Source organism: Frieseomelitta varia, unplaced genomic scaffold (genome assembly GCF_011392965.1).
Source record: "Frieseomelitta varia isolate USP_RPSP 00005682 unplaced genomic scaffold, Fvar_1.2 scaffold_927, whole genome shotgun sequence".
Taxonomy (NCBI): domain Eukaryota; kingdom Metazoa; phylum Arthropoda; class Insecta; order Hymenoptera; family Apidae; genus Frieseomelitta; species Frieseomelitta varia.
Window position 1 is genome coordinate 25,885 of NW_025110731.1, and position 11,327 is coordinate 37,211.

At 31.0% G+C, this 11,327-nt stretch overlaps 2 protein-coding genes across 5 annotated transcripts; both read right to left on the reverse strand.

The window, feature by feature from the left end:
* Nucleotides 1-526: 526 nt before the first annotated feature.
* On the reverse strand, nucleotides 527-5,743 carry LOC122537742 (phosphorylase b kinase gamma catalytic chain, skeletal muscle/heart isoform). 3 transcript variants are annotated; one of them, XM_043671197.1, is made up of 9 exons: nucleotides 5,444-5,742; nucleotides 4,562-4,731; nucleotides 4,194-4,478; nucleotides 4,036-4,126; nucleotides 3,826-3,962; nucleotides 3,303-3,400; nucleotides 2,882-2,965; nucleotides 1,933-2,091; nucleotides 527-1,846 (listed from the first exon to the last, which is right to left on the reverse strand). In XM_043671197.1, the coding sequence occupies exons 1-9, from the start codon at nucleotides 5,533-5,535 to the stop codon at nucleotides 1,712-1,714; spliced, it is 1,251 nt and encodes a 416-aa protein (XP_043527132.1). In that variant the 5' UTR covers nucleotides 5,536-5,742; the 3' UTR covers nucleotides 527-1,711. The 3 variants fall into 3 exon arrangements, with proteins under 3 accessions (XP_043527132.1, XP_043527134.1, XP_043527133.1); XM_043671199.1 differs by lacking the exon at nucleotides 4,194-4,478 and having other exon boundaries at nucleotides 5,444-5,743; XM_043671198.1 differs by lacking the exon at nucleotides 2,882-2,965 and having other exon boundaries at nucleotides 5,444-5,743.
* A 512-nt stretch (nucleotides 5,744-6,255) lies between these two features.
* Nucleotides 6,256-10,266, reverse strand: LOC122537739 (coiled-coil domain-containing protein 93). Of its 2 annotated transcripts, XM_043671189.1 has the most exons (15): nucleotides 9,940-10,265; nucleotides 9,403-9,516; nucleotides 9,235-9,329; nucleotides 9,053-9,164; nucleotides 8,828-8,986; nucleotides 8,564-8,752; nucleotides 8,441-8,491; nucleotides 8,274-8,378; nucleotides 7,968-8,185; nucleotides 7,573-7,889; nucleotides 7,393-7,513; nucleotides 7,210-7,294; nucleotides 6,892-7,045; nucleotides 6,697-6,766; nucleotides 6,256-6,620 (listed from the first exon to the last, which is right to left on the reverse strand). In XM_043671189.1, the coding sequence occupies exons 1-14, from the start codon at nucleotides 9,988-9,990 to the stop codon at nucleotides 6,723-6,725; spliced, it is 1,815 nt and encodes a 604-aa protein (XP_043527124.1). In that variant the 5' UTR covers nucleotides 9,991-10,265; the 3' UTR covers nucleotides 6,256-6,620; nucleotides 6,697-6,722. The 2 variants fall into 2 exon arrangements, with proteins under 2 accessions (XP_043527124.1, XP_043527125.1); XM_043671190.1 differs by lacking the exon at nucleotides 6,697-6,766 and having other exon boundaries at nucleotides 9,940-10,266.
* Between the last annotated feature and the right edge of the window lie 1,061 nt (nucleotides 10,267-11,327).

Here is an 11,327-nt window from a genome sequence, read left to right on the forward strand (position 1 = left end):
CATTTTTAAAAAGTCGCAACACTGATTTTCTGCTGTTAATCCCGCTTAATGTAGGAAACATCGTTTTCGAACAGTATACGTTTTTATTGAAATGAAAAAGTTATTGATACAATTCAAAGAAATATTTTTAGATATAAATTTTTTTAGAAATAAACATTCAACAAAGATTAAAGTTTATTCTCATTTTGTAAATTATTATCATTATATATGTATTATTTTGAATATAACACATTTCTGCATATACTTAATCCATATAGTAAAATTTACTAAATTCATACGAAATATAATCATCAACACGTACACCTCGTGTTTTTAACAATGAAATTATTTTCTAATAGAGAGGAATAAAAATATAAAGTATTAAATATCATTAAAAATGTTTTACTTCATATACATTTTGCACAAAATATATATACACTATATATAAATATAGTAATATATAATTTTTGAAAATTTACATATATTAAACTATCACTTGCTATCAATCTTCTAAATAGATATATAAAATTCAATTCACTTTGCTTTGTTATTCTCTCCCATGAAAAATTCGTTTCATTTCTAATCTAAAACAAATTCAGTACAAAATGTGACTAGAATTTGCAAAAAATATTATACATTACAATCTACATACAGATCTTAATACATAAATATCATCGTGGAATATATTTCTCTATTACTAGTACGAAGAGATTTGTAATTATACCTTTTATTTTTTTTCTACCAATTTTTCTAAATCTTTTGTTTCATATATATTCTTGCATAATTTCTTGATTAAATTTGAAAAGAATTTTTCAAGTTTGAAAATAAATTTTTACAAATATGTAATGTAATTATTCTAAATTATATTGAATTTCTGTTTGCTACTAAAATTATACATTAAATATTTAGATATCAAGAATATATATCCAAAATGTTAATACAAATTTAATTTTGTACAAATTGCTGATTTGTAATAAATTATACAAGTATTATTTATACAACCAGTGAACATTTAATAAAAACGTACAAACATAGAAACTAGAGTCATGGAACAGAATATATTGTATTATGTTTGTACGCATCAGCACCATCATTTATATTGACCAATCATCTTAAGTCTTACTTCTTTCTTTAGCACATATAGAATTTATTCGACATTTGGATATAAGTTATTCTATACTACAGAAAGAACAAAAAATACTGTGAAGAATATAATTACAGATTTAAAGTAGAACATTCAAAGTATAATTTCACAAACTGTCTTCATTATAATACTTCTTTTAAACATAAAACGTTATCTAAGAACGTGATATTAATTTATAGCATATCACTAAGCAACTGTTCACAATTCTTAATATTTTTTTTGCATTTTCATGTAATTTATATTTATTGAAACATAAATTAGACAGAATATAGAAGATCTTGATAAATAGCATTTAGAACCTATTTTCAACAGAGGGTATTTTAAATCCAAACAGCTCAATCACATACTTCTTTAGAACACGTATAATAATTAGAACAAAGTCTATGAATACTTTATAGTTATCATAAAGATCTTTTAAATGACAATCGTATTACAGTCAAAATAAAAAAAAATCTTTATACATGTTTTACCTTTTTACATAAATTATTTATTTTTTCTTCTTACTGAATATTTTTGTTAGATACTGTAAATGTCAACTAACGTAGGAAGTAATAATTTTAACTAAATAATGCTTCATTTAAGCATTAGTTATCTGCTTAAATTACTAACGTAGAGATGTTTAAGCTCTGTCTTTGGCGTATTTTCGAAAAGAGCAGCTCGATTTTGTCCTTCTCCTTTCTTTACCCAGTGACCGTATACTCTGAATGCGCAACCATCGATAACCTATAACAAAAGATTACATAAATATCATTTCATCAATCTATAGAACAAGTCGTTAATTAAAACATTCTTTAAATAAGCAATGATACCTTCCGCAAAATTTTGATCCTATAAGGATCAGTACATGCCACGTGAGTCGAAAGAGGTTCAGGCGTATTATGAAGATGCTTGATACGAATGACCGCACGAACACATAGAATTGCTAACTGGAACCTTTTTCTTGCATTAAATGATTTTGCCTTTAATTCCTGTACAAAATTTAAGAAAGGATAAAAGCTTGACGATATTTAAAATCTATGTATAGTTTTATATTTTTATTACACGATACGCTGCAACAAAACTGTTATTAAACATAGTAATAATTACACACAAATATATATATATATATATATATATATATATATATATATATATATATATATATATATATATATATTGCATTCAGAGGTAATATTAGGATGTGCATAATAATGAAATGGCATACGAACAAAGAGCTTTAAAATATTAATGTTATTTTAATCTTGCCAATCGAAAAGATCAAAAGTGAATATCAAACAAATGTAATTTTTTAAAAGCTTGCAGAAAAAGATGAAGCAGAAGTTAATATACATACACAATGATTCAAATATTGTTTTTTTAATCGTAATTTTTCAATGTATGCTGTAATATTAATGCTTCCTTATTTTTTTGATTATTAATTGTTTAATAACTTATATACATTTACATATACATGTTACGTCTTTTTGAAATATTATCAGTTATGCATAATTACTGATAATATTTATGTGTTGCTTCTTAACTATACAGAGAATAATATATTTCGTAAACAAATTTATGTGTTGCTTCTTAACTATACAGAGAATAATATATTTCGTAAACAAAAATAAAATAAAATAAAATATATATAAATATTATATTCACTTTGATTAAGTTGAAATATTAATAAAAGTTAAATTGTTAATTGTTATATTGTATGAAAATTACAACCAAAAAAATCCACATTTAATGACAAACAAAATAAAAACAAAAATAATTTACCAAAGCTAATTGAGATATCCTACTCAGACGTCGCGAATTAGTCGATAGTGAACGTTTTAAAGGAGCGATGTCTTGATCCCATAGCTGCAATTCCAATAATTTTCCGTTTATCATAGTAGCAAGATCTCCTTCTTTTGTTTAAAAAAAAAAGTACTTCCAGATTAATTATATACATAATTTATTAAATTAATATAAACAGACTTTTATATATAATTGTATGACAATGTTTGATATTTTATAAAGGCATGTATCATTATGGACATAGATAGTTGAACATATAAAGCAAACAAATAAAAACATAAAAATACGAATATAATACACTTATTTTAAATGCGGTAGTAAATATTTCGAGTGTATTCTACTTTTTTTGCTTAAACTTTTATATATTACCATTACAAATATGTTATACTAAAATACTTACCACTGTATGGAAAAACGAATGTTCCAAAGCTTCTTTGATACTAATTCTCTTCTTTGGATCAACAACTAACAATTTTCTGATCAAGTCTTTTGGAGCTTCTGAAAATACAATAAAAATTTCTTCTATACAAAATTTGTAAACATTAGACATATTAAGAAACTATTGATACACACAAAATATGTATATAACAGCACTCCACTCATTTAGCAAAAGAATGTACATCAAAGATTTATTAGTAATAATTTTTGCTACTTTTCACAAACAAAGCAACTCACACCAAAATGATATACCTTTGATAAAAACTCAAAATGATAATATTCTGATATTAATCACGGAGTTTTATTCATGTTTGTGTATTATTATAATTCAATAACAAAAACTTCCATCTAAAATTTTTCGCCTGTCTTGCATAGATTTACAAATTTTGTAAAACTTTGTCAATTGTATATTGCAGCAATTTTTTTTAAATTATTGTATATTTGTTTATCATAGTATTGTATGAATTTTTTTAAGGCAACATTACCTGTTATATCTGCCCATTCTGGAGATGTAAATGAATATTTCCCTTCCATAATATTTCTAAGCATAACCATTTGCTTCCTATGCCAAAAGGGAGGACAACCAACTAACAAAGTAAACATAATTACTCCGCAGGCCCATCTGAAAGATGATTAATATTGTTGTAATACTAATTATTATACATGTTTGTTTCCATTATATTTCATTAATTTACATGTCAACTTCATATCCATAGCCTTCTGCATTTTCAAACATATTACACTTGAGCACTTCTGGCGCCAAATATCCAGGAGTACCACAGAGATCTGAAAAAGCCATTAATAATATATTTTTGTGAATTATACAATTGCATTTTGTAAAGTAATTACATACCATATAATTTATCACCAGTTTTCAATACTCTAGCAAATCCAAAATCAGTTATTTTTACATTTAAATTATCATCAAGTAGTATGTTTTCTGGTTTTAAATCCCTATGCACTATCCCTTGATTATGTACATGTTGAACACCTTCGAAAACTTGTCTCATAATGTAACGCGTCTTTTTCTCTGAGAGAGTTACAACAGACGTGAGGTAGTCAAAAAGTTCGCCGTTTTTACAAATTTCAAAGATTAAAAATATAAATGTACTAGATTCGAAAACATCGTGCAATTCAACTGAAAAAGAAACAAATATTGTGAAGAAATTATCACAAACGTCACGTCTGTCACTATTAAGATTGAAAATGTGAAAAACTTACTAATATAAGGATGACCCGCTACTCTACGAAGAATTTGTACCTCCTGTAATGTAGCGTCCTTCATAATATGGCTATCATCATTAGTTTCATTACTAATATCTATGATTTTGGCTGCATACTCTGTACCTGTTTCTTTTTCTATGCATCTTCTAACAGTAGAAGATATTCCTCTGTAAATATCAAAGTAATATTTAACACAAATTAATCAATGCATCATCAATATGAAACTAACTTCAATTGAAACGGAGTTTCAATATTACTAATATTAACAATTTCACTAATGATGTTGCAGAAAAATGACAAAACACAGATTTATGACTTATTATAGTATTCCTTACCCTCGTTTACTTTACCTTCATTTACTAGAAAATCAGGTACATATACAAATTACCTAGGTAGTAACTCAGGTACTATGTCAGGTAATTTGTATACTTAAGTTATCAGTATACAAATACTATAAATACTATATAAATAGCTCTCAAATAATAGCCACAATATATAGGTACATTTTTGTTTAATACGAATGACTTCTCATAATACTAAAAATACTATCGACATAAGGAAATTTCGAATTTGACAAATTTCGAAAACAATACAGAAAACGTTTCAATGTAATTTTATAATTTGTATAATTATTGTTTCGAAATTTCATAAGTTTCATTATTTTGTTAATATATACATACGAAACTATGCGTTTAATTTTGTGAAATTATATAATTGCATAGGTTAGCTTGTTATTGAGAATTCCTCGATTCATTTATCGCGATCGTAGTACACAAATGCGGACAGATACGTATCAGCAGTACGCGCACATATTCGTTAAATAACATAAAAATAGTAAGGCTATGTTTCTTATTCTCGTCAGAATATCACGTGACCAACCTTCCTAGGATTTCTTTGGGCTCGTACTTCGCGTAGAATCCCTTGGCAGCGTCCTTGTCCGGTAAAAGATCGTCCCCTTCGTCTTTTGCCATGTTGCGCGCAATATTTCTCTCATATGAGTCGCGCTAACAGCCACCGTATAGATAGCACATGTCCCTCTCGATTTAAAAGAATAGTTCTTGCACTCGACGCGAATGTCATACGACGTCTGCACGACGTCCACACTGTTCAACTGTTCAACGTCACTGCGTGTACTACGGTCTTACGCGTACTGATTCCTTTGTCTCGTTCCAACTCCAATGCCTTTCTTCTACCACCACGATGCGGCGACCGTGGCTCCATCTGGTCACCGCGTCCCCACAAACATTTTCATTTCACCCAACAATCTACGAGTTGCACATCTACTCTCAACTTTGAACAACCGCAGCTAATCGACGACGATTTTGGATTAAACAATGCTCACAGACGAGATATGTATATGTATGATCATGTGCTATTCGCGATCCACTGTACCGCTCCTAGATGCAAACTTCTCAAATTTTCCCTCTTCCTCATGTCCACCGGGCGTTGAGCACTTTTGCGCTCTTTGGCTGCAGTTAGCGAGCCTCAGCCTCGGGTTACATATCTTATTCTAGTTCTATATTGTCCGCTATATTTCAAAAAAATCGTACATCGATACCTAGGCCAGACGAAAAATATACGTGAACCGTGGAAGGGAGAATTTCGGTATAAAAACGAGGAACGAAGAGCTCTGGCAATGTAACAAGAAAAGTCTTGTCGAGCGTGAAAAGGAAAAATAGCAATCTGTTATCAAACCCAAGGTGCATATAATATATTATACAGGATATTCATCTGTACTCGTATGTCATGTAATTTTCGTATTTTACTACTTTAAATTACAACGCTACGAATATCTTTTTCAAACACAATCTTTCTTTCTTTCGTGTAAGTTAATTTTTGACGTCGATATGTCGGGACCTACCATATGTCTCCGTAAAGATTAACCCGGGATTACCCACTTGGGGGTCTAATGCAGGTAAGATTAATGGAAGGTGAGCGAAAAAGCACATTTTAGCGAGTTCATATATTCTTTCTTATAAAATTAATGTATGGAACGAGAGACCGGTCTTCCACGAAGTTCTTCATAACACCAAGTGTTACCCTTTCGAATATGTATCTGAAACAACAGAAATTCCATATGTATTAACGGTGTGTATACGTGGTGTGAATATAAATAGAAAGCACACCGCTACCTCGCTTGTTCCTCGCAGTCTTGCTCTCAACGTTGAGAACTATTGTACTGCTCGGATGATGCATCCATTCCTTCAACACAATTTCAACATAATTATTAACACTCGTTGATGAAACAACTGTGAGACAAAAATACGAGGTTTTCGGATAAGCGATAGGTTTTCGGATAAGCGAAAATGAAGTTTGTATTTACGGACCTCGCAGTTGTGCGAGCAAGGCTTCATTTTTACGACATTCAATCGTGAGCTGCCTGACTGCAGCGACGTATTTGCGTTGTTGTTCTATCAGAGTCACTAGCTGCCGGCTGAGCGCGTCCCTTCGGTTTTTCTCGTCGGCACATCGTTTCTCCACCTACGCGAAACGATCTTATTGGAATACGAAACATTTTACTGTCAGCATGAAAGTTGGATTTCGGAAGACCCAACACGAAGTCGAATAGTTTCCCTTTACGTCTGCCGAGTTACGTCTAGAGTTATAAATAAAAACTAATTATACCATAAAAAGTCCTTCATTACCTTTGCCTTGTTACGCTTAACGCCTGCAACAATCGCCTCGAACTGTTTAAGAAATTCCTCTTTGCCGCTTGTTGATGCCATTGCTCTGTTAAAAACAGGAAAAAAGGGAAATACGTCATGCGTGTAATACATAATGCATATGATATTAATAAACATAAATGTAAAGTTTACCTTACTACTTACTCATTGTAATTATCTTGAATTGAATTCAGCAGTGATAACTCCTTGCTTAAATAAAGCTTCGTGTCATCCAAAGTATTGTACAATGTGTAATATTGCTTTGTTTCTTTGTGCTTTGCCGAAACTGTAAATTAAGTTACGATAAGTAAACATATGCCAATGTGTAAAAGTAGAGCGACAAACCTTGATTATAAAGTTCCATGAATCGCCTTTGGTATTGTGTAAGCTCTGAACGACCAGGAACGTCGTCCAATTGCCTAGTTAAGGACGCAATAGCCCTATTTTTTTTGGCCAGCTGTAGTCTGACCTTTGTAACCGCTTCCTTTTGTTGCTCGTACTCCTTCAAACGATCTTCCTCCTCCTCAGACGTACCATTTTCAATTTCTTGCAGCTTACCTTTTAGAAGATTCAAATCAGACTTACATTGTTCGCGGAAATCATGTTCTTGTTCCTTTAAACCATCGTGCACCAGAAGAAGTTCTTTCAAGCGTTTGTAGATACTAAATAAACAATTAATATTCAATTAAAAATTTTCAATGATAAAAACGTAGAAAAAAATAAATAAAAAAGATAAATACCTATCATTTTCATTGATATCCATTTCCTGTGCTTTCTTTAACGAGCGCTCGATGGCTTGTCGTTTTGCACGAGATTCGTTCAGTTTCTCCGTTAATTCCAAATGCTTGGCGGACAAAGCGTCTCTTTCCTTCGTTAATTTACGAACACGATTTTGAAGCGCAGCTCTTTGATTCTCTAGTGCAGTCAAAGCTGCCGAAGAATTTGTACCGCCTGTTTCCTGCGGTTGTTGAGACATTTGGAAGTTTCGATTTACTTAGATCGTTAATAGATGTTACCATGTCTAAATTAAAAATTGGAAAATTTACCTCGGCTTCGGAAATCGACATCGTCGCATATTTCTCGGCTACTTTGGCGATCTCTTGAGCTTGAATACCAACGATATTACCCACAGCTACTACGCTTAAACGAGCCTAAATGAATCATAAGTAATGAATAATTTTTTAATAGGAATTACAATAACAAAATTACTTACTGAACTTTCTTCTATAGCAGCCAAATTCCCAGTTAATTGATCTGTATTTTCCTACAAAAATAAATTTAATTTCATTTGTACTAAACATCTACTAAGGAGTGCGTTATTTCAACCAATATTCACCTTTTCCTTCAGCTCTTCTTTATTTTCATTTTCCTTAACATCACTTGAAGCAGCCTCGGCTGGTAAAGCAGCAATTTTTATAGAATATAAGGGTGCTTCATACTCCAGGACAGTGCCAAGAAATCTTGTAGACTCCTCTCTTTTGGCGTCGTCTTTGTGTTTAAAAAGACGTCGAGGTTCATACGATTTCTAAAAGGAATGATGCTTTTAATTATTTTAAATACAAACAGTAGTCTGAATAAGAATTAGAAAATAACGTCGTACCTTGATCAAATGAATATTTTTTATTAAATTTTCTTTGACACCTTGTGCCGCAGATGAATCCTCGGAAAAAGAATGCTTTTTGTGAAACTGACTTAAAGCAAATGATCGTACAAAATCTGCTGTTTCTTCCCGGGTTTCCATCGAACGTTTGACCAACCACTGAAACACACATATTATGAGTAAACATCAAAATTCAAAGAATTAATAATAATTAATAAAAATTACCTGAATCACAGGGAAAATGTGAATGCAATCTAAGCCTTGAATTTGATGTGGTTCTATTCGATATGGGCAATTCATTTTAGGTAACATAGCTACGATTTTTTCAGTCAATGAGCTAATGATATAAAATGTATAAGATATAATATAAATGTATAATATTTCAAATATTCCATAAATTTACTTACATTTTTTGACCTATGGTAAGATTTTCCCTAAACAGTAAATCGATATCTACATCGAAGTTACATGATTCTATGCACCAGGTCATCCCACCGATTACCTAAAAATTATGATATCTGTTGATCTTAAATGTATTCTTTGCAACTGTTCAAAAGAATTCATCTCGTACATACTTTATCAAAATTCGATAGTCCCTTTATCCTAGCTCGAAAGTAGCCCGCCGCAAGAAGCAAGTCGATAATGTCTTGAAATTTTTTCGTTTGCTCTTCATCTTCGCGAACATCAACCTGAAAATGTTCCGCAATAGGTAGTTCCAATTGTATCTTAGTTTTTGTCAAATCAAATTTCCCGCTCTTTATCTGGTACATGTTAATTAGCACACGAAATTACCGACAGAGCGGTTGGACAGGAAAGCGCTGTTACAATTTTTATACTAAAGTATTTCGAACAATTATGTTTAAACAAAACATGGACAGAGAAATACGTAAATGAAGATGTTGCGAGACATAGTAAAAAAGATAAAATATTGAGCGCAAGTAGGCGAAGCTATAGTAAAAAATACACGCGAGTGATATCGCATACTTTATTGTCGCATTGTATATATGTGCATTGTAAATACGTTTTACGATAACTTCTTTGTTTTCTTTTTTACAAACTTCGACGACTGATTCACTAACTTGTCGAAACACATGAACGTTTTGTGAACGTACCTCGGTTGTTTCGGAGCTTCGTGACAATCTCTTTGACACGTCGTTTAACATGGTTACATCCTTCGGTCAATATGCAAATCGAAAACGATCAATATATATATATATATACGAAATTTAAGACGAGTAATTCATGTTTTTATTTGATAATAATCGAGTTACATGACGATACAATCGAGTTCTGTCACTTGATAGTATACACTTTCGCTATCATTCTAGCCATTTTGCTATCGTCACGCCTTAAAGAGAAACCTTAAGCCGAGTTTCTACATGCTGTTCTCTAACTAGTTTTTTCTCTTTAAATTGTTCCCATCAAAAATATAAAATGTAAAACAGTCTATATTTGAAAAATATTAAATACCGGTTTTTCTTAAGTTTTATTTATTATTATTTCTCAAAATAGATTGCGTTCATGTCTCGTTCTAAAAGAAGTTAAAATTAAAAGTCTCGAGCGACATCTACAGATGTCGTTCCTCCTTCTTTGAATGGAAGTTAAATTGATACTTGAACAAGCACGATAAATCCTTCTCATGATGGCGTGATGCAATAATATGTAATATTATTGGTTATATATACGTTATATATTTATAGTACCATGTATTATAAATATATAACATGTGTATAACACGTGTTGTACTTTTATACCACGACATTCCTTAATGTATTCGCAATGTCAATTTTTAAATGACAACCAAGAGCAACAAGGAATTAATTTATTTTAAGTTTCGTCGACATCATTTTTCTTTTCTCTGTATAAAAATAGTTAAATTATTATATAACGTAATGTTAAGTAATCATTGTGAAAAACGCCACGTGTACAGGATAAAAATGATTAATAAAAAAAATTGCTTCTATCTCGATCTCTTTTAATTATTTAACGAATTACAAAATTATACCCTGAGAATAACCGACGTTATCAATTTTGCTTCCTCAAATGTAATATTATCACAAATGTACGATACAAGAACATTTCGCACAATAACAACAATCATTGCGGAAATTTTCACGAACTTTCTTGTTTTGTTAATTCCAGATGTTTTTAATATTCATCGTATATCGTATCGCTTTAGGATGAAGTTAATATATCGAAACGTTTGAAGGACGAGTGGAGAGGAAACGAGGAATGTCCTTCGAATTTCAAAATTGACCATCCTTCTTTATCGACCTCGTCGCACTTTTTTATCGATCTTAACGCACTTCTTTATCGACAGTTACAGTTACAGATTGTTACATATGCATTTAGAGCACACGTACGTTTTCTTTTATCTATCGATACTTTTACCTATTGTAGGCAAATATCAACATATCATTCGTAGAATTTTAATCTAGTCAATTCTTCAATGTTCAGTACGAAATGGACGAAGGATGCTGGATAAAAAGCAATATAGATA

Bases quoted from the DNA above. Each gene is read 5' to 3' on its own strand.
- LOC122537742 (XM_043671197.1), bottom strand. From the start codon at position 5,535: ATGGCAAAAGACGAAGGGGACGATCTTTTACCGGACAAGGACGCTGCC. The intron at 4,732-5,443 runs GTTGGTCACGTG...TGATATTTACAG, and splicing joins CCCAAAGAAATCCTAGGAAG to AGGAATATCTTCTACTGTTA. The intron at 1,847-1,932 runs GTATCATTGCTT...CTTTTGTTATAG, and splicing joins GGATCAAAATTTTGCGGAAG to GTTATCGATGGTTGCGCATT.
- LOC122537739 (XM_043671189.1), bottom strand. From the start codon at position 9,990: ATGTTAAACGACGTGTCAAAGAGATTGTCACGAAGCTCCGAAACAACC. The intron at 9,517-9,939 runs GTACGTTCACAA...GAACATTTTCAG, and splicing joins GAAGCTCCGAAACAACCGAG to GTTGATGTTCGCGAAGATGA. The intron at 8,492-8,563 runs GTGAATATTGGT...TTATTTTTGTAG, and splicing joins AAGAAGAGCTGAAGGAAAAG to GAAAATACAGATCAATTAAC.